This window comes from Hypoxylon trugodes, assembly GCF_022578975.1.
Source record: "Hypoxylon trugodes strain CBS 135444 unplaced genomic scaffold F4822scaffold_1, whole genome shotgun sequence".
Classification (NCBI taxonomy): domain Eukaryota; kingdom Fungi; phylum Ascomycota; class Sordariomycetes; order Xylariales; family Hypoxylaceae; genus Hypoxylon; species Hypoxylon trugodes.
In genome coordinates this window covers 4837147-4853714 of record NW_026250016.1, presented here as the reverse complement: position 1 = coordinate 4853714, position 16568 = coordinate 4837147, and the positions used below count along the sequence as shown (strand labels likewise).

Below are 16568 nucleotides of genomic sequence, written 5' to 3'. Positions count from 1 at the left end.
CGGTCTCTTATGGATTTCGCTATAGACAGGGCTTCGAGTGGAATTGCCGTTGGCATGATTATCGGATCGCGATATATCATACCAGACTGGCGCGTTGCCGATGACCTCAGATGAGTTTGCCACAATGATGACGCGTCTCTCCAGCAAGGGCAGCTCCAAATTCTCGCCCACTGCGTTCAAGGTCTCTGAGGGTTTAGTGTCGCGCACGGAAGGTGTCATCGGAACGTCATCAGAACGTACCCTAGCTAGACAATTTTCACATTGTCTTGAGAGCGAAAAGGACCGTGATTGTCGCGTTGTTGAGAACGTAAGTGGCACAGCCGGGGTGTAATGCGGGCTGTACCAAACAACTGGTTTCATTCACGGGTGAAATGACCAGGAGAAGGCTAGCTTGAGTGATGTTTCGATTTCGTCCGGAAGTTCGGAAATCTAGGTCGGAGCGCACCCCGCCATTTGTTCTATCCCACAATGTGGGATCTTGATTCCTCTTTGTCGTCCTGGCCGCCGGCTTCAATAGGATAAAACATTATTAAATGCCAATGGCTATTTACATCCGCTTCGTGGCACCTGGCGGTGGGTTATATCTTTCAGGTAAGCGTCGATGGAGCCACGGCATTCACCAGCTGGGTCATCAAAGCGAATCCCGTTCCAAATACCAACCGGCACGATACATCGGGGTAAGACTCCGTCTGCGAATCTGCTAGAAATGTTCTAGACCGGCGTATAAAAACCTTAATACAGGTCTTTATCAATGGTGAGTAGTGTTCAGGGGATATACACAATTATTAGGGGTTAGGTACGGCGGCGTACGGAATTGAGAGAGTATGATTCAGTCCCGTTTACCAAACTTATTGCGGCTAGCCTCCGTCCCTATTTAAGTTTGCATAATACTTAGCGACGGGTAACGTTGTTCCGGCGTGTTTATACAATGGGGTAAAAGGTTTTTGTGCTAAAAAAGGCGAAAATAAGACCCACCACCACCATTAACCCCTGAATATGGATGCCTAGCGTGACATCTCGGTCGCCAGATTCAACTACAAGCCAACAAACCATTTATTAATACCGATTTAGATAAATATCGAGCCGTGAACAAGGGGAAAATTCAACATCTTTCCATTTTGCATTTCTTACCTCGAAAGATCCCAGCGTTGCGTCCGTGGACACGAATTGCCGCCAATGGAGTCGGTAGACTACTCAGTGCCCCGAGAGGCTCAAGATGTTTTTCGAAATGGCATTCTAGGAAATCCCCTAATAAAAGACATACCAGCCGAATTGCATTCATTAGGGCAACGGGTCCGGTTTGAGGGATCCTCTAAACCGAGTATTCCTATCAATTGGCGGTTTGCCGAGAGCATGGCAGCTCTGAAGGCATTCGAAGCAACCATGCTAAACTATCTTATCACCCGCAAATACAAGGTTGCACCGATAGACGTTACTATAAACACGTAAGTAGAGATATAAACAAGAGACTTCATATTCACAAGGGCTGGTGTGCTACAAGCCGAAGCTCACGATTCAACAGGGACCATGCCTCTTTATTTTTCATGTCGCCAATGCTGGCGCGTGTTCTTGAAGACGGCAAGGAAGTGCCCATCCACTTTGCTGCTAAGAAGACATTTGAATTATTTCCTAGCAGGGATCTACATAGATCCCATGCCTCGTTTCATAGATCTCTTGCGACAAACATATACCGAACCAAGGATGGGCGATATTATCACACACATGGTACGCTCATCCTTCTTTTTCATTTCTGCGGGTGTTGATCTGCGCACTTGCTCATATGACAATCCATCTCAGGTAGTATGAACCCCGAGCCTACCCTCACGGCATTAGGGTTGTCGCTCGAGGGAAACCCGGATGATACCTACGATTCGGCGGTGGAAAGGATCCAAGGGGCAGTGACTAAGTTCGACTCAGCAACGCTTGACGAGCGTATGAATGAGGAATATCGACAGGCAGGAACAATTATATGGTCATCAGATGAGTATTTTACCAGCGAACATGGTCAGAAGTGTGGGAACGTCGGTCTCTACGAAACTGTCAAAGATATCAATTCGTCCCAACCGGCGGCGTGGTGGCCAGAAAATGAAAGCTTCCCATCGTCCCCGCAGCGACCCCTCGCTAGCCTCAAGATCGTTGACTTGACTAGGGTCATCGCCGGACCTACCGTTGGTCGATCCCTCGCTGAAATGGGCGCTAGTGTAATGCGTGTCACCTCACCCAACATTACCGACCTTTCTCAACTTCACCAAGATCTCAACTGGGGCAAATGGAACTGCTTCTTAGATTTAAAGGTTGAAGAAGATAAAGAAAAGCTTAGAGCTTTAATTAAGGAGGCGGATGTCGTCATAGATGGCTATCGACCTGGTATCATGGAGCGTCTTGGATTTGGACGCCAAGCCATCTTCGATCTTGTCAAAGATCGCTCATATGGTATCATCGTTATGAGAGAAAACTGCTACGGATGGCATGGACCTTGGGCCCATCGAAGCGGTTGGCAACAGATTAGTGATGCCGTATGCGATTTCCATGCTCATTCAATAAATAGTGTATCAGTGCTCTAACATTCCCTCGACAGTGCTGTGGCGTTTCTATGTCGTTTGGGCAAGCTATGGGAAACGATGAGCCTGTTACGCCAGTTTTCCCGAATTCGGACTATTGGTGAGCTCACAAGATCGTAATCGTAATTTGTATTAAGTTTGTACTAATAAATTTCAGCACTGGAGTTTGTGGTAGTACAGCTATTTTAGAGGCTCTCGTCCAGCGAGCTGAGCACGGAGGCAGCTATAGTGTTGACGTAAGTCTATCGCTCACTTTACGTTGTTGATAATCACGGGTATTTATCTGATTGACAATCCTAGATCGCACTCAATTACTATTCGCAATGGCTTGTCCGTTCTTGTGGGACGTACGACGATCGAACTTGGAACGAGTTATGGACCCGAAATGGGTCTTTGGTATTCCGCCACTACCACGCCATGCAGCACATGTTGCCCATTATGATCGAAACTCTCCATAAATACAACGAGAATACCCTTTTCAACCCAGCCTTCTTCGAAAATTGCACTGCGGATAACCTTGGGGCTACATTTGTTCGAGTCAAGCCTGTCGCACAATACAATGACACCGTCGAACTAGGATATCACGTTGGCACCCGTGGGAACGGTACCGATCAGCCTGTATGGCCTAAAGATTTGAAAGTCCAAATTGTATCTGGAGAAAATTGATGTTATACTGAGTTATCATACGAAGTATAATGTTTCGACTCGTGCTTACGGCCGGGAGATGAACACTAGCCGTATTATCTGAGCCCAGGAAGGAGCAATAGGAGTCCATTTGCAACAAACGGTCCCAAGTGCATCCAGATTCGAGAAAATTCTACTTTAGCGCTCACTAGGACATGGCAATTGGCGAACTGCGTCGCAAATCTCCGAACCACGTTAACCTAAAAGACATAGACCAACCCTGGAAATGGAGCCGGGTTGGTTCTCTGACGGTTTCCGTGAGGAGTCCGGAAAACACAATGGCAAGGCGGCGGCAATCTAAACACCATGTAGAATATGGAGTTATAAGGAATTATGCCGCCTGCCTGGTGCTTCTCACCTTAATTTTCAATCGTAGATCCTTGCGACCGGATGTTATGACAATGGTATCCATAATTCGTTGTTCGTCCCACCCCACCACAAACGTCCGTGATTGCAATGCCCCTTTTCGCCGACAGGATGTGAGAGCCCAGACCAATGCTATCTTGACAGATCATCCAAAGCCCTCAAGCAATGAGAGCGAACCGTTTAAAACCCAACTTGGGACCAATGGTCACCCCACGAATCCGGAGTACTTCCAGTCTGATTACTATTACAAACGGAAGAAATGCCGACTGTCAACCCAAGCACATATAACCGTTTAACATTTTACTTGAAAGCCCAACTATTTTGCCCGACCATTTTATTCTCTACGCCTGGCATGTACAATGGAATCAGAGGTCTCATCTTACGAGAACTTTCATTATCTTGAAATCGACAATTCCTCACTCGCAAGTGGTATTACGACCCCGACGCGCACAATGACAATAGACGACCCCACAGATGCCCGAAGCTCTTGCGAAGCTCAGAAGTATAATGTCATTGAACCAGCGCCGTACCCCGGACAGACATTTATCATACGGGAACATAATGGAAATCGCTTAATAACTCTCGTGGAAGGCGAGGTTCGAGCTCGAGAGAATATCGGCGAACAGGGCGGATGGCATTGGGTATGTGTGGAGCAAAGAGGGTGGCTTGGGTTTAGAAATCCCGTGTCTTCAACATATCTCGGCCATGATACTCAGGGGGCGTTCTGGGCTAAGTACAAGCATCATATTATACATGAATCATTCTGTGCTCGAAGGCATCCAAACGGCGGCTACGTACTACTTATGCGGCACGATGATGAATTACAAAAGATGGCTATTGGCGACGACGGATGTACCTTGGTAGAAACCACAGGCGACGGAACACCGTGGGACTTCATAAGGGTTTGGAAATGAGTTTAATAAGGCCTTTTTTCAAACCCAAAGAGACAAACGCCTACTCGGTGGGGAAAGAGGCGAAAACGATGGGAACACGGGCAACGCACAGGATGTCGCGCAATTTCAAGATGGAAGAGGGACTCTGAGAGATACGAACCTTGTCATTTATTCCTATAATCATAAAGTCAGCTAGAACCGCTCGTATCACCCTCCTATTCTATAGTTATGATGAGTCAAGTGAGTGAGCCTCGATGGAGCATTTCCATAGTCCAAGACACCTTCGAATAACGGGGAACCACATGTACAGATTTTATCTAGGGAGGTAAACAAATCAGTATTGAACGCAGTATGATTGAAGTAGCTGAGTATCTAGGTATTAATGGCTACAACTCGCCTGAACACACCTAGACATAAACCCAATTGGTTCTGTTTAATCTCTAAAAATATCTATGTTATGAAGATCGCCCTTGAGTTTGACCGGGGTTGAGGAAAGTTGGGCACGAATACTCCTATCGTATCTGAGGGGTGCGGTTGAACGGCCACCCACCAGGTAGCAAATGTCTAGGTACCTAGGGAACTACCGTCTATGCAAGGACGCAAACGCTCCTCGCGTTGGAGTCTTGTTTAAACCCGGCAGGGATAAACTACCTAGGTATATAAGCAAACACACGTTTACCTAATTTCAATTGCCCATCTCCGGATTCTGCGTTCGTTGACAAAACCTAGCCTCGAAAACCAGTTGGCCGCATCACAACCTTGGGTTGAACTGAGCGGGGCGTAAGGGCGCTCCGCTTAAGCGGCCGATTAAGCGACCTAGCTGCATTGCCGAAGCGGTGACGGCCTTGTCCTACGATACTGAAAATGTATAGGTCCTCCCGATATCGATGCGTATGCACGAGGCGCATCCGTTCCATCAGACGGAGTTGCAAACAGTCAAGTGTAATAGCTGCAGGCTAGCATGCATCCATCGTCGCATTCTAAGCGCGAGCGACCAACACGGTTCTAATGATTGGTTATACTTACGCCACTAGAGCAGAACGGATACTTCTCGTCATGTAGAACAATATGTGTCTGATAACCAATCTATCGGTGAGATTTAGAGGTACGACATGAGGGACCGCAGAATACCTAACTGATACTCCTACCGATACGAGTTTTATGATAGAATGCCTACCTAAGTACCAACGTATATATATAAACAGGTTTGCATGAAGTGCCACATTTGTGCGTAAGCGACTCAGGTACCAGAGGAAGATGCCTTGCGGGGAAAAGATATTTCCTCGGGCGAAATGAACTGCGGCGAGGTAAGTGGCGCGATAGAACATCGTGAAATGATAGCGGGTATCAAAATATCTAGAAGTCGCTCGTTCTGAAATGCCGAATTAATAAAGGGGTTACTACTAGGTGTAGAAGGATTTTGTTCCCCGTTAGTTGTCTGAACTATTTTGTACATGGGGGATGAATAATGAACAATGCAAGGCTCGAAGCTTAGGTCAAGCAGATATTTATTATGCCTTGCCTGGTTGTTTATGATATTCCCTGTCGATATCAGACGTCTTCACGTTGCAGACGAGTCTTCTTAGTTTTCGGATCCGAGCCGTCGGTACCTCCACCCTGTTATGTTCCGATTCATTGAAAGCGAAGGACCGGAATGATCCGGTTTTCGAACAATGAAACTTGTTAAAAGTCCTAGTTATAGGATGAATTAGACATGTTTCACTAACACTAAATCCCATCTATGATGCCTTAGATACCTAGGTATTTAGGAGGTAAATAGTTCGAAATCTCTTTACTTAGTTACCTTTTAGGTACTTTGAGGTCTGGGGTAACATCGAAGGATTTGTCAAATCCTCCGCATTGGTACTGAATAGGGGGATTAGACAGAACCAAGATATACCTAACTTAGGGCACCTTGGTAGCCTCTTTAGGAATGAATATCCTGAATAGACCAATAGGAAGAAGAGACAGTAGGGGTCTGTCTGCACCCAATCGCCCTAATTAACGCTAGAACGAACATCAAACATGGCGAACAGACTTGAAACGAAACATCCTTTAAGCCTTATGTAAATTCGTCGTACTGGCCGACCGGCTACGGCAAAAGCATCCTTCATCCCAACTTGACGTGCCTTTTAAAGCCTACCTAGGTAGATAATGCTATTATGAGGGTTTAATATATGCGAAAAATATCCAGGTGCTAATAAGAATGAAACTGTCAGTGCAACCTACGTAAGGTACCCAGGTAGATGATGTCGCAATTGAACCCCGCGATGTGGATAACTCCAAGGCTTCGATGGATCAATAGTAGGGAAGAATGATTTCACGGGTTTGCCTAGGTATGTTCGGTAGGACGCGCGTGGAAGGTCGGCTAAATTAGTCTTTTATATCTTCTAATTGATCATGAATTGAAGCATAGGGATAGATTGCTATACCTAATCCCGCTTAAAATCGTCCCAGCCAGATGGGAGCCCGGGGCTACGTGCCAGGGGCGCGTTCCGGAGAATCATTCGATTGCTCTGTACAGAATCATTCAACTCCTAGTTACTTAAACTTGAATTCATTAGAGCGACTGATTTCCTGGAATACAAGACAAAAGCTTGGTGATACCTACCAAGGTAAGCCGTGTACTATCCAGGGTTTGGACGTAGGGTTTAGTGCTTACGCCGACTTAGGTAAATGGGAAATAGATCAAGTCTTACAACATAGAAGGATTGTTTCAAACCCATGACTCGATATCAGCTAGGTATTAGCAAACAAAATTTTCTGATGGGATCAACGCTTCTAGAATTATGTGACGGTACCTTACTAATACTCCCAAGTGTATTTGAGATGCGACAGAGATAAGGTACTAGGTATTTTCCAAAGTGTGGTTTATAAAGGGAATAAGATGCGAGGGCATTGAAGTATCCGAGATTGCACCGCGGGCAAATATTCGTATTCCATAACTACCTAGGTACATAGATACTTGGGTACTCGGAGAGCACAACATTTATAAAAATCTTCGCTGGTTTAACAAATGTTAACAAATTCGGAAGGATTGCCGATGAATGTCTTCCATCACATTGAGCCTCATCGAACATGGAGTAACCACAAAAACCTGATTATGTTTGGGTTGCGCGGATCCTTATAGGGGAAAGCTTCTAATTTAGATTTATAATCCATTAGATCTGGGATGTATGAAGAATCTCCTCGGCTTCAAAATACTTAAGATTCTCATAAGGGGACTTTTTATTCGTTCACCAAGGTAGGCTAGCTCACAGCGCTTCCTGGTCAACAAGAGCTAGGGTTGCTTTCAAGGTGGGTAAAATGACGGGAAGTCGCCTATCCAGCCACTAAGCACCAGTCTTGAAATGAATTCCTAACCAACCCCCCTGCGGCTCGATTTTCAAAATATTGGTATCTAGTCGCATCGATGTCGGTCACTGAGCAAATCATAAGTGATAGTTGTTTGTAAAAAGACCTTTTCCATAGCCGCGACCCCTGTCAGAAACGCGCTGGTGCTCAATTAATTTGACGGCAACCAACATGAGCGAGACACGCCTTCTTTTTTACAAGAGCTGCGGCCGCCTTTACTAGGCCTTCAGCTTCAAGCCACTTCTGCATTTTCGTCAACTTTTTCTTCTTCTTCTTTACAAGTTGGCAAGGTAGCAATGGCACTCGTCATTTCGCCTTACGATGTGTATTATGGAGCTTTGAATCCCTCCCCTGCTCAACCGGATTCCAGACTTCGATTGATCCCGGGCTCAGACCTGCTGGCGGTCTTAGTTGTGTCAAAGTGTCTGCAGCTAAAAACAGGAGGATTTGATGATTTAACGCTAACTTGTTTACCTAGTCGTATATCGCTCAGGTTTTTTGGGGGGGGGGGGGGGGGGGTTTCTCGAAGACGTAGATGTTTACCCTCCCCCTCTATGTAATGAGATTCACTTGCAGTAGAAAAGTCAAAGAACGTGTGGACCTAATATCTTATACTCAGGTACACTACTGCGTATGATGTCGAGAGATACGTACCGCACGCACACCATTTCCTTGGCAAAGAAACAAAACATTACAGCCTACATGAATATTGCAGCAGCTTGTACCACCTTACCAATGCGGACGGCTTGGCCGGGACAGAAACATAGTCGTCGCTGCTGTAAATTGGATTGTATACAGCCTACCTAGAAAGCAAAAGCACGTTGTCTAGCTCGATAGACCCGATATGCAAGGCGCAAAAGAGGGTCTCCAACTCCTAAAGGTCCCTTGCCCGATGATACCCTAGATAGCTCCAGCCGTCAAGAGGATCGGCCCCCATATATTGTAGGCCCCGGTTAGCTCCAGAATCTCTGAGTACCCAGTCTGAGGCCGTTGCCAAGGATATCCGATATTCCACGCTAAAGCTTTCCGTTTCCCGTCCAGCCAGCCTGCTGCTTAGAAGTATTCACCCCCGTCGACCATCTGCGCCGCGCCACGACATTTCTAGCGTGGGGATTACAGTGCAGATACCTATCGTCTTCGTCTCGGGTCAAGAGAACACAGTCCCCTAGGGAGGATGTACTTTTGATCCATGCTCTCTAGGCCTGGAAACTCCTTTGTTAGATGTCTATCTATGAACCCTGGACCATGGCGTCGAGATATGCTCCCTAGCTGGGATCTCTATAATATGGTAGCAATAGACGAAGTACATGCATACATCATTCTACATAGTACATTGCATCTTGGTAGGTTTGCCGGGGTAAGAAGCAGCCACGACTTGTCAGTCGTCCATAGAGAATAACCAGTGCATCCAGGATATAAACTCGAGCCGATTCCCTCGAGCTGCGTTGGCGATCATCCTCATCTCTTTCATAGAGCGCCTTCTCTCTTATTTGCTCTTTGTTTTCATACTTCCTACAGTTTTCCTCACATTGGGTTTACATCTTTGTTTAGGTATATTTCTTCCTCGTATTCATTCGGGTTTCGAATTTCGTCAATTGACCATTTCAAATCTCGGCTCCGGAAGCCCTCTCTCATCTTGCATTGCATACACGGTTAGAAATACAACCGTACGCGCATACTACTACACATTCTATTTTCTATTCTAAGCGCCGGCCAACCACTCGCCAGCCACCCACACCCACACCCACACGGCCTCGGCCATCTAAGAAACACTGTATTATCCTCAGCTACCGCCTGCAATACCCTAGTATTTACAGAGGTATCCAAGTACAGTTTTTGTTCCCTTGCCCATCCAGTGTGTCGTCTGGCTGCCTTATATCATCTCTTTTGGGGCCATTCCTTCCTAGTCTCTAGCCTTTCTATTCTAGAAAAGAACCACAATTATCAAAATGCAGTCTAAAAGCCTGATTGCATTTATTTCGGCTCTGGCAATATCGTCTGCTTCTCCTCTACGGCGTAGGTGCAGCAACACCACCATCCCACTCACACCCACTAATCCGGCACCTGCGCCTCCAGCGGTCACTACTCCAGCTCTACCTACAACCGGATGTAAGTCTTCAAGCATCCATAGTAATATTTACCTCAAAACTAACATCGTCATAGCCGGCACACAGCTCGCCGGTCCCGGTAACTCTACACTAAAGCATATCCTCATTGGTCATGGAATTCAGAACTACACGTGTGCTTCTGCTGGCGCCACGGCATCCTCTATCGGTGCCTTAGCCGTAGCATGGGATATTACTTCTCTATCGACCTCGCTTTCGTCGGCCGACTTCGATGCGCTCCCCTCTAAGGTATTACGTACGACCTCAATGCCACTCAACCTAGCGACGGACGGCAGTGGTGGGGCCGATGTCTCAGCCCCTTTCCCAGCACCCGCGGACTTGACAATCAATGGTGTGCAGGGCGCCGAGGACTTGAAGTTCATGGGTCACCATTTCTTCGATTTGGCCAACACGCCGACTTTCGACCTGACGGGTGCGGGGGACGGCGAATTGTTCAAGGGCAAGAAGGACGCGGGTATTTCAGCACCTGCCGATGCTGACGCCGGTGAAGACCCCGCTACAGGAGCGGTGGACTGGCTACGACTAAGCGACAAAGGCACGAGCAACGGTGTAAGCCTAGTCTACCGCGTGTTAACAGCTGGTGGAAACCCAGAAGCTTGTACAGAGGCGGGTCAAAATCAAAGTATACCATATGCAGCACAGTATTGGGTGTACTCCAATTAAGCCCGAAGAGTCCCGCGGCAATCAGGGATGGCTTAACAGGATGGCGGGGAAATGTGAGGTCGGTTGGCGTTTCAGGTTTATTGAGGCTTCCAAAGGGATAAGGGCAGGGGGCTTTCGGAGGTTATTACATTGTTACTCGGGTCGATTCGTCGACTTTGTCTATATTTTTCTTCGATCTATACTTATTGGGTTGCTATCTAGCTACGATTAGATGGGTGGCTTGCGCTGCTATCTACGTCGTGACGTATAAAAAAGGCAAGGCAGGATATACCCCCTTTTCCATTCTTTATCTGTTCCAATCCACTCCGCGTGCGAAAAGCGGTGTATATACAAGGAGCAACAGTATCAGAAACTTTTATGACGTTCATATAATATTGTGGCCCATCTACAGTACCTCTATTTTTTACTTGAATTTGCCGTAAAATTGTCTTTCTTCGTCTATACCTTTCTATGTTTGCGCCATTAGGAAATTGTAGCCCATCTAACAGATAAGTAGTAGTGAATCGGAACTTTCTTAGGAGGGTAGGAACCTAGAACAAGGCATATAATCGATAGATGGCTAAAGGCAAAGGATGGGCAGGACTTAAGAGGCCTACTCTTCATGAGGGCCTCATTTCGGTACCGAACCAGCCGCCCAAATAGCACATTACCATAATTCACGCTGTAACGTGTATTTGGTGTAGTACTACATATTGGCACGCTTGGCTATTGGAATTTTCGTTTTATTATACGTACTTAGATCGATAGGTAAATATCTAATCTACCTAGGTACTCAACGCAGCGTCGCAGAGGAACTTCTTTTTAGTTCACCATTACCCAAAACTTCGCGAGTTCGTAATTCTGAAGCCTCTCTTGGCTTGCTAAGGGAAAAAAAAAAAAGGTAGAAACAAGACAACTCTTCACTCTTCCGTGAAAGTTTTATTCGCCGTGGCCTCACCCCTTCTTGTTGGGCGACACCCTCATTCAACATGCCTCGTTCGTTTTCAAAATAGAAACTCGGATACGCATAATCCGAATGCGCTTCTCCAGACAATCCCCAGAAATATACACTGTCTTGCTGCCTGCTCAGCACAGTAGCCAAGCGACTTCAGAAGTTTCGGAGCTTTTTCTTTCCTTCCTTCACATCCATGACCCTCGCCGACAGAGATCGCCGGAGGTGGAAACCCTATCTTCGAACACCACCAGCATCCAGGCCACCTTGAAGTTCCCCTTCCAATCCCATTTGATTCATGTATTCCTGCGGTCGTGGATCCTCAGCACTCCACTGGGTGTTTCCACCAGAAGGCATGGGCACCTGACCTGGTGCAACTTGTGATCCGTTAGCTGGACCCGAGCCTCCGGGCGCCGTCCGGACCAACTGTCGGAAGCGGAACACCTCCTCCTTAATCATTTCGCGCATATGAGCAACGTCGTCAATCACTTCAAAGTCGAAATTGAACGTAGTAGGGCAGTCAGGCTCGTCGGAAGCATCGTGCCAGATTTGTAAATATGGGTGTTCTAAGGCCTGTTCAACACTTATGCGCGAAGAGGGGTCGAAAGCCAACATGCGATCCAGAAGATCAAGCGCGTCGGGGTTGGCGTTAGGGAATAAGGTGGGGAACGGCTTCTTGGCCATGTACGGGAGGTTTCGAACGTATTCTTGGGCGCGCGAAGAACCAATCCGTGATAGGGTGTCCTCGTTGGGAGTACCAAGGATATGAAGAATCTGGTTAAGCTGGTCGACGTAATCGCGACCCTTGAAGAACGGTCGCCCTCCGAGAAGTTCGGCAAGAATACATCCCACAGACCAAACGTCAACTACGAAGAGGTCAGTCATAAAAACCTAGGTTCAGTACCCATTTGAATATTTCCACTCACTGGCTTTGGTATAGCTCTGGAAGCTCAACATAATCTCGGGCGCACGGTACCAACGTGTGGCAACGTATTCTGTCATGTAACCAGCGTTCTCCTCCGGGTCAACCGAAAACCCACGAGCCAAACCGAAATCGCAAATCTTCAGTTCGCAGTCGGCATTGACAAGTAGGTTACCAGGCTTGAGGTCACGATGCAAGACGTTTGCAGAGTGGATATACTTCAAGCCACAGAGGATCTGGTAGATGAAGGATTGGAAGTGGGCATCGGTGAGTGGTTGGCCTGATCGAATAATAGCGGCCAAATCGCATTCCATTAATTCTATAAATTGAACTGGTGAGTATACTAACTACTAACGAAACTTGTTGGTTTCATACCTTCGTATAGATATGTCTCGTTGAAGTTTTCCGGTCGCGGAATATCCATATCGTAGAGGCATGTAATCTAAGCGACAGTGCTAGGTTAGCTCTTTATTCCTTGTTTCAGACAATATTTTTCTGGGTATAAACAATTCCTGCGAGATAAAATAGGGTTGTCTTACATTGCGATGGCCTCGAAAGTGTTGTAGAAGCTTTATCTCGCGCAAGGCGCGCTTGGCCAGGATCTTCTTGCTAAATACATTGGTGACTTTTTTGATGGCGACGCCCTCGTTCGTCTGGTTATTCACGGCAGCGCTGATATCAACAAGCCAACTGTTAGCCATTATTCTCTCCTGACATGTCACCAAACTAGGGGAACGACAAGTAAAAACACACACCAAACGATGCCGTAGGCTCCTTGCCCTAATTCCTTAGTAACAGTGTATCGTTCATCGACAATGAAGTCTTGGTTGAAAACCTTGAAGATTTTACGTCCCTGTAGGTCGGTCATTGTGTCCGAGCTTCGGGATAGCCAGTATTATGTGGTACGGATCGGAGAGACTCGTTTCGGGTTGGGTTGGATTAGGTGTGGTTAATCGGATCAGGTTGCGACTCGGGGTCAGGTTCGACTTCTTAGCCGATTCGAAAGTGGGCGACCCGAACAAAGAACGACAACGGAGGTTGGTCGGCAATGAAGCAATTCTTTTGTGATGGGGCTTTCAATATCCAAGATTTGCTATAAAGCAAATTACCTATATCAACTAAAGAATGATGAGCGATCGTCGAGAATAATTACGGCGGAGGTGGATGAGGGAGAAATGAACGGAGGATGGTCGAGTCACCAAGTAGCTTACGGAGGTTGGATTATATTTAAAAATGGGTTAAGTAAGACGACCTAAAGCGAAAGGACTTGGGACGTAATAGGCCGCTGATCTAAACCGGAGACTAACGAGTACTGGTACGGATACGGGTACAGAGTAATGGACAACGAACGAGGTACGATGTACGATGGACCATGGACCATGTAGCCCTAAGAGGTAATATAAGACTAGCAATAGCAAAATAGAGAGATGGATGAGTAGTCCTAAGTGGGAATAGCCACAACAATTACTACCTCGTCGAGCTGACAATAATAATAAATAAAATGATGGAATAATAAAAAAGGTCACTAATCACCTTCGTTATGCGCTGTATGTAACTCCAACAAGTAATATGAAAGAAGAAAAAAAAGTTGGTACTTGGCAAAGGAAGTTGTTTCGAAGGAGGGGAAGTCTGACAGAACAATGTCAGGGATGGAGGGGCGGCGCACCGTAAGGGCAACCAGACAGGGCACCAGGTGCAGCAGCAGGGGCAGGGCATCGAAACAAAAACCAGAGTGCCGCAGAGAAAGCACTAAAAGCGCTAGAGGGGGGAGGGAGGGGGAGGGAGGAGGAGGAAGGTGGGATGTTCCCCGCAAGGTGGCAGCGATATGGATTGTAGTTGGTCATATCCCCTCGAGGTCGACTCCACTCTACATATGTATCACTTTCGTGCTGTTCCAGGACCAGCGCCAACCTGGGTACCCCCCTGTCCGCCTTGTACCTGTAAGCGCCGAGTACCTAGGTACGGGAAGTTTTGATTGGATCGCATTGTTAAAGTCGATAATTTCAGATGCGATTGCCTCTATTCATATTTGATTGCACGTGTTAAAACTCTAGGAATATCCATTTTAAAATAAAAATAATAGGTTACATATGTACTTGCTCACTTTAGCCGCGCTTTGAAAACGCATTTAACACTTAAGATAAAAAAAGTATCTAACAGAGTAAAGAAAAAAAAGAAAAAGCAAACGCAATTAGGGGGAAAATAGGGGGAAACCTTAGGTACGCTGACTGCGTACCTAGGTAATATCCTAGAGGGCTGAGCTGAGGCTGAGAAGAGAGATTTCCACTTAGCCCCCAAAAATATCTCATCAATGCGACATCGATCTACCTTAGCTTCACATTCGTTCCCGTCGTCATCTTTCTTTTCATTGGCCTGTTTCATAAATAGATCAATGTTAGGTAATTTGACGCTCGTAGGGTCATGATAAATCACCGTTTCCTATCGTATCAAATGGTGCTTACAACATTGCAGGTAGTAATCTTAGCAGGCGCCCCTAGACAATACATACTACCTACGTAGGACTACAAGCTTACCTACATGTAGGCACTTACCTAATGAATAGTGCTGACAAAACAAGACATGACACGATACAGCCCTGGGCAGATGGATCTTCATCCTACCTAGGTACTCGACGTTCTGTCCTAGGACCTACAGTACCTACAGCTGGTATCTTACTACCTGGGTAGGTAGCTAATAGGTAAACACGCGAATCGATTAATTTTGAAACTAGAATTCATGTTCATAAGTAGCCTCTATCAACCGATCTATAGTCTATTCGAGTAATATTGGGTATCATCATAATTTACGCCGTCGTTGTTGTAATCTCCGGAAATCTTTGTTGTAGGAAATTGGTCGAAAATCGCTTGCATTGTTCGAATGCTTTTTCAAAAGCATTACGGCCAACGTAATACGGATCCTGTACCACCTCTTTGCGATTTGTACCCGAAAACTCTCCGAAGAGCATGATTCGCGCCGTAGACGAGGTCGAATTCTTACTTCCGTCCCTACGTCTCTCGATGTCTCTTAGGTTGGCATCATCCATTGCGAAGATATAGTCGAAGTCCCTAAAGTCGCTGTCGCGGAGCTATATGTGGTCACCTATTAGTTCTTGATGCCAATATTTCACCGATCAATTCGCATTCCGTCCGAACTAACCCTGCGTGCTGAATGCGTGTAGTCCATGATGCCGTGCCCCTCGAGTGTAGACATAGTTCGATCGTCGGGTTCGTCACCGGAATGATAACCAGCTATTAAAAAGTTACACTCGTCAGCATGGATTTTTTGGCTAGGAGAAAAGCGTGTGGAAGTGAGGGCGACCCATACCTGTCCCACAAGAGTCTACCTTGTCAATGAGGTTGTAGTAAGGGGAGGACTTGTCTTTCACGATGGAACGGAAGACGCCTTCCGCCATGGTAGATCGACAAATGTTACCCAAGCAGACGAAGAGCACGGATATTTTCTGCGGCGATTGCACCGCAGCGCTTGAGGCTGCGGTCGTGGCCGACATGTCGAATTTCGGTGAGTTGTTCTAGTGAGGAAGATGAATTTGTTTCGTTTTGACTTTTCTTTCTTTAGATTGACACGCTGTACCTTAGGCTTATAGGTACCTAGATAGTGTACCTACAAACCTAATATCCCCGCTAGGGACGCTAGGGGAGTTTGCGTAGCTACCTAGATACCCCACCGCGGGGTAACTCATGTAAAAACCTTACAATGTATTTCTTCCTTCAAAATACTTTCTACCCTACTTCCAATCCTGCTTTCAGTATTGTTATTTAAGTACCCTTCCCTTCATCTAATTTCAGCCGCAATACTCTTTCTTGTTCGTTCGAAAGTCTACTATGTAAGTACGATACACGCTCCAAAAACACCAAAGGGGATGATTATGGCCCTTCTTCACTATGATGGCAGATATTTGTTGGCTATTCCGCCAGGCTTCAAACCTGGGGACATAAATAATCCAGATGGGATAAGAGGGTAACATCGTGCTCCCCATTCTCATCGTATGCTCATGTAGGCTACCCTATACTTGACAAAAATTACCTTAGTGTCCTGTCAACCTCATGC

The 16568-nt window shown here is 46.4% G+C and overlaps 6 protein-coding genes across 6 annotated transcripts; 4 read left to right on the top strand and 2 right to left on the bottom strand.

Annotated features, from left to right (window-relative positions):
• Positions 1-768: 768 nt before the first annotated feature.
• Positions 769-3599, top strand: F4822DRAFT_48511 (CoA-transferase family III domain-containing protein). Its single transcript, XM_051463556.1, has 6 exons — positions 769-1445; positions 1523-1725; positions 1798-2516; positions 2579-2661; positions 2719-2797; positions 2862-3599. The coding sequence occupies exons 1-6, from the start codon at positions 1177-1179 to the stop codon at positions 3225-3227; spliced, it is 1719 nt and encodes a 572-aa protein (XP_051320247.1). The 5' UTR covers positions 769-1176; the 3' UTR covers positions 3228-3599.
• F4822DRAFT_48506 (uncharacterized protein) lies at positions 3329-4869 on the top strand. Its single transcript, XM_051463555.1, has one exon. The coding sequence runs from the start codon at positions 3971-3973 to the stop codon at positions 4523-4525; it is 555 nt and encodes a 184-aa protein (XP_051320246.1). The 5' UTR covers positions 3329-3970; the 3' UTR covers positions 4526-4869.
• Positions 4870-8839: 3970 nt separating this feature from the next.
• F4822DRAFT_48476 (uncharacterized protein) lies at positions 8840-10103 on the top strand. The gene is made up of 3 exons (XM_051463554.1): positions 8840-9215; positions 9271-9677; positions 10090-10103. Exons 1-2 carry the CDS (start codon positions 9048-9050, stop codon positions 9562-9564), a joined length of 462 nt encoding a protein of 153 aa, XP_051320245.1. The 5' UTR covers positions 8840-9047; the 3' UTR covers positions 9565-9677; positions 10090-10103.
• Positions 9808-10647, top strand: F4822DRAFT_424947 (uncharacterized protein; the record flags this gene model as incomplete). Its single annotated transcript, XM_051460252.1, has 2 exons — positions 9808-9967; positions 10022-10647. The coding sequence occupies 2 exons, from the start codon at positions 9808-9810 to the stop codon at positions 10645-10647; spliced, it is 786 nt and encodes a 261-aa protein (XP_051320244.1).
• A 706-nt stretch (positions 10648-11353) lies between these two features.
• On the bottom strand, positions 11354-13710 carry F4822DRAFT_388286 (mitogen-activated protein kinase mkc1). The gene is made up of 5 exons (XM_051456875.1): positions 13256-13710; positions 13040-13172; positions 12876-12942; positions 12505-12819; positions 11354-12444 (listed from the first exon to the last, which is right to left on the bottom strand). The coding sequence occupies exons 1-5, from the start codon at positions 13366-13368 to the stop codon at positions 11813-11815; spliced, it is 1260 nt and encodes a 419-aa protein (XP_051320243.1). The 5' UTR covers positions 13369-13710; the 3' UTR covers positions 11354-11812.
• Positions 13711-15219: 1509 nt separating this feature from the next.
• Positions 15220-16068, bottom strand: F4822DRAFT_388282 (phosphotyrosine protein phosphatases I). Its single transcript, XM_051456874.1, has 3 exons — positions 15825-16068; positions 15657-15748; positions 15220-15585 (listed from the first exon to the last, which is right to left on the bottom strand). Exons 1-3 carry the CDS (start codon positions 16006-16008, stop codon positions 15304-15306), a joined length of 558 nt encoding a protein of 185 aa, XP_051320242.1. The 5' UTR covers positions 16009-16068; the 3' UTR covers positions 15220-15303.
• Between the last annotated feature and the right edge of the window lie 500 nt (positions 16069-16568).

What these genes read in the sequence shown, in the direction of transcription:
- F4822DRAFT_48506 (XM_051463555.1), top strand. Translation starts at nt 3,971, where the DNA reads ATGGAATCAGAGGTCTCATCTTACGAGAACTTTCATTATCTTGAAATC.
- F4822DRAFT_388282 (XM_051456874.1), bottom strand. Translation starts at nt 16,008, where the DNA reads ATGTCGGCCACGACCGCAGCCTCAAGCGCTGCGGTGCAATCGCCGCAG. An exon ending in GGTAGACTCTTGTGGGACAG is followed by an intron (nt 15,749 to 15,824) that starts GTATGGGTCGCC and finishes ACTTTTTAATAG; the next exon opens with CTGGTTATCATTCCGGTGAC. An exon ending in ACACGCATTCAGCACGCAGG is followed by an intron (nt 15,586 to 15,656) that starts GTTAGTTCGGAC and finishes GACCACATATAG; the next exon opens with CTCCGCGACAGCGACTTTAG.
- F4822DRAFT_388286 (XM_051456875.1), bottom strand. Translation starts at nt 13,368, where the DNA reads ATGACCGACCTACAGGGACGTAAAATCTTCAAGGTTTTCAACCAAGAC. An exon ending in GGAGCCTACGGCATCGTTTG is followed by an intron (nt 13,173 to 13,255) that starts GTGTGTGTTTTT and finishes TGTTGATATCAG; the next exon opens with CGCTGCCGTGAATAACCAGA. An exon ending in CGAGACATATCTATACGAAG is followed by an intron (nt 12,820 to 12,875) that starts GTATGAAACCAA and finishes TTCAATTTATAG; the next exon opens with AATTAATGGAATGCGATTTG.
- F4822DRAFT_48476 (XM_051463554.1), top strand. Translation starts at nt 9,048, where the DNA reads ATGCTCTCTAGGCCTGGAAACTCCTTTGTTAGATGTCTATCTATGAAC. An exon ending in ATCTTGGTAGGTTTGCCGGG is followed by an intron (nt 9,216 to 9,270) that starts GTAAGAAGCAGC and finishes CAGTGCATCCAG; the next exon opens with GATATAAACTCGAGCCGATT.
- F4822DRAFT_48511 (XM_051463556.1), top strand. Translation starts at nt 1,177, where the DNA reads ATGGAGTCGGTAGACTACTCAGTGCCCCGAGAGGCTCAAGATGTTTTT. An exon ending in ATAGACGTTACTATAAACAC is followed by an intron (nt 1,446 to 1,522) that starts GTAAGTAGAGAT and finishes ACGATTCAACAG; the next exon opens with GGACCATGCCTCTTTATTTT. An exon ending in GAGGCAGCTATAGTGTTGAC is followed by an intron (nt 2,798 to 2,861) that starts GTAAGTCTATCG and finishes TGACAATCCTAG; the next exon opens with ATCGCACTCAATTACTATTC.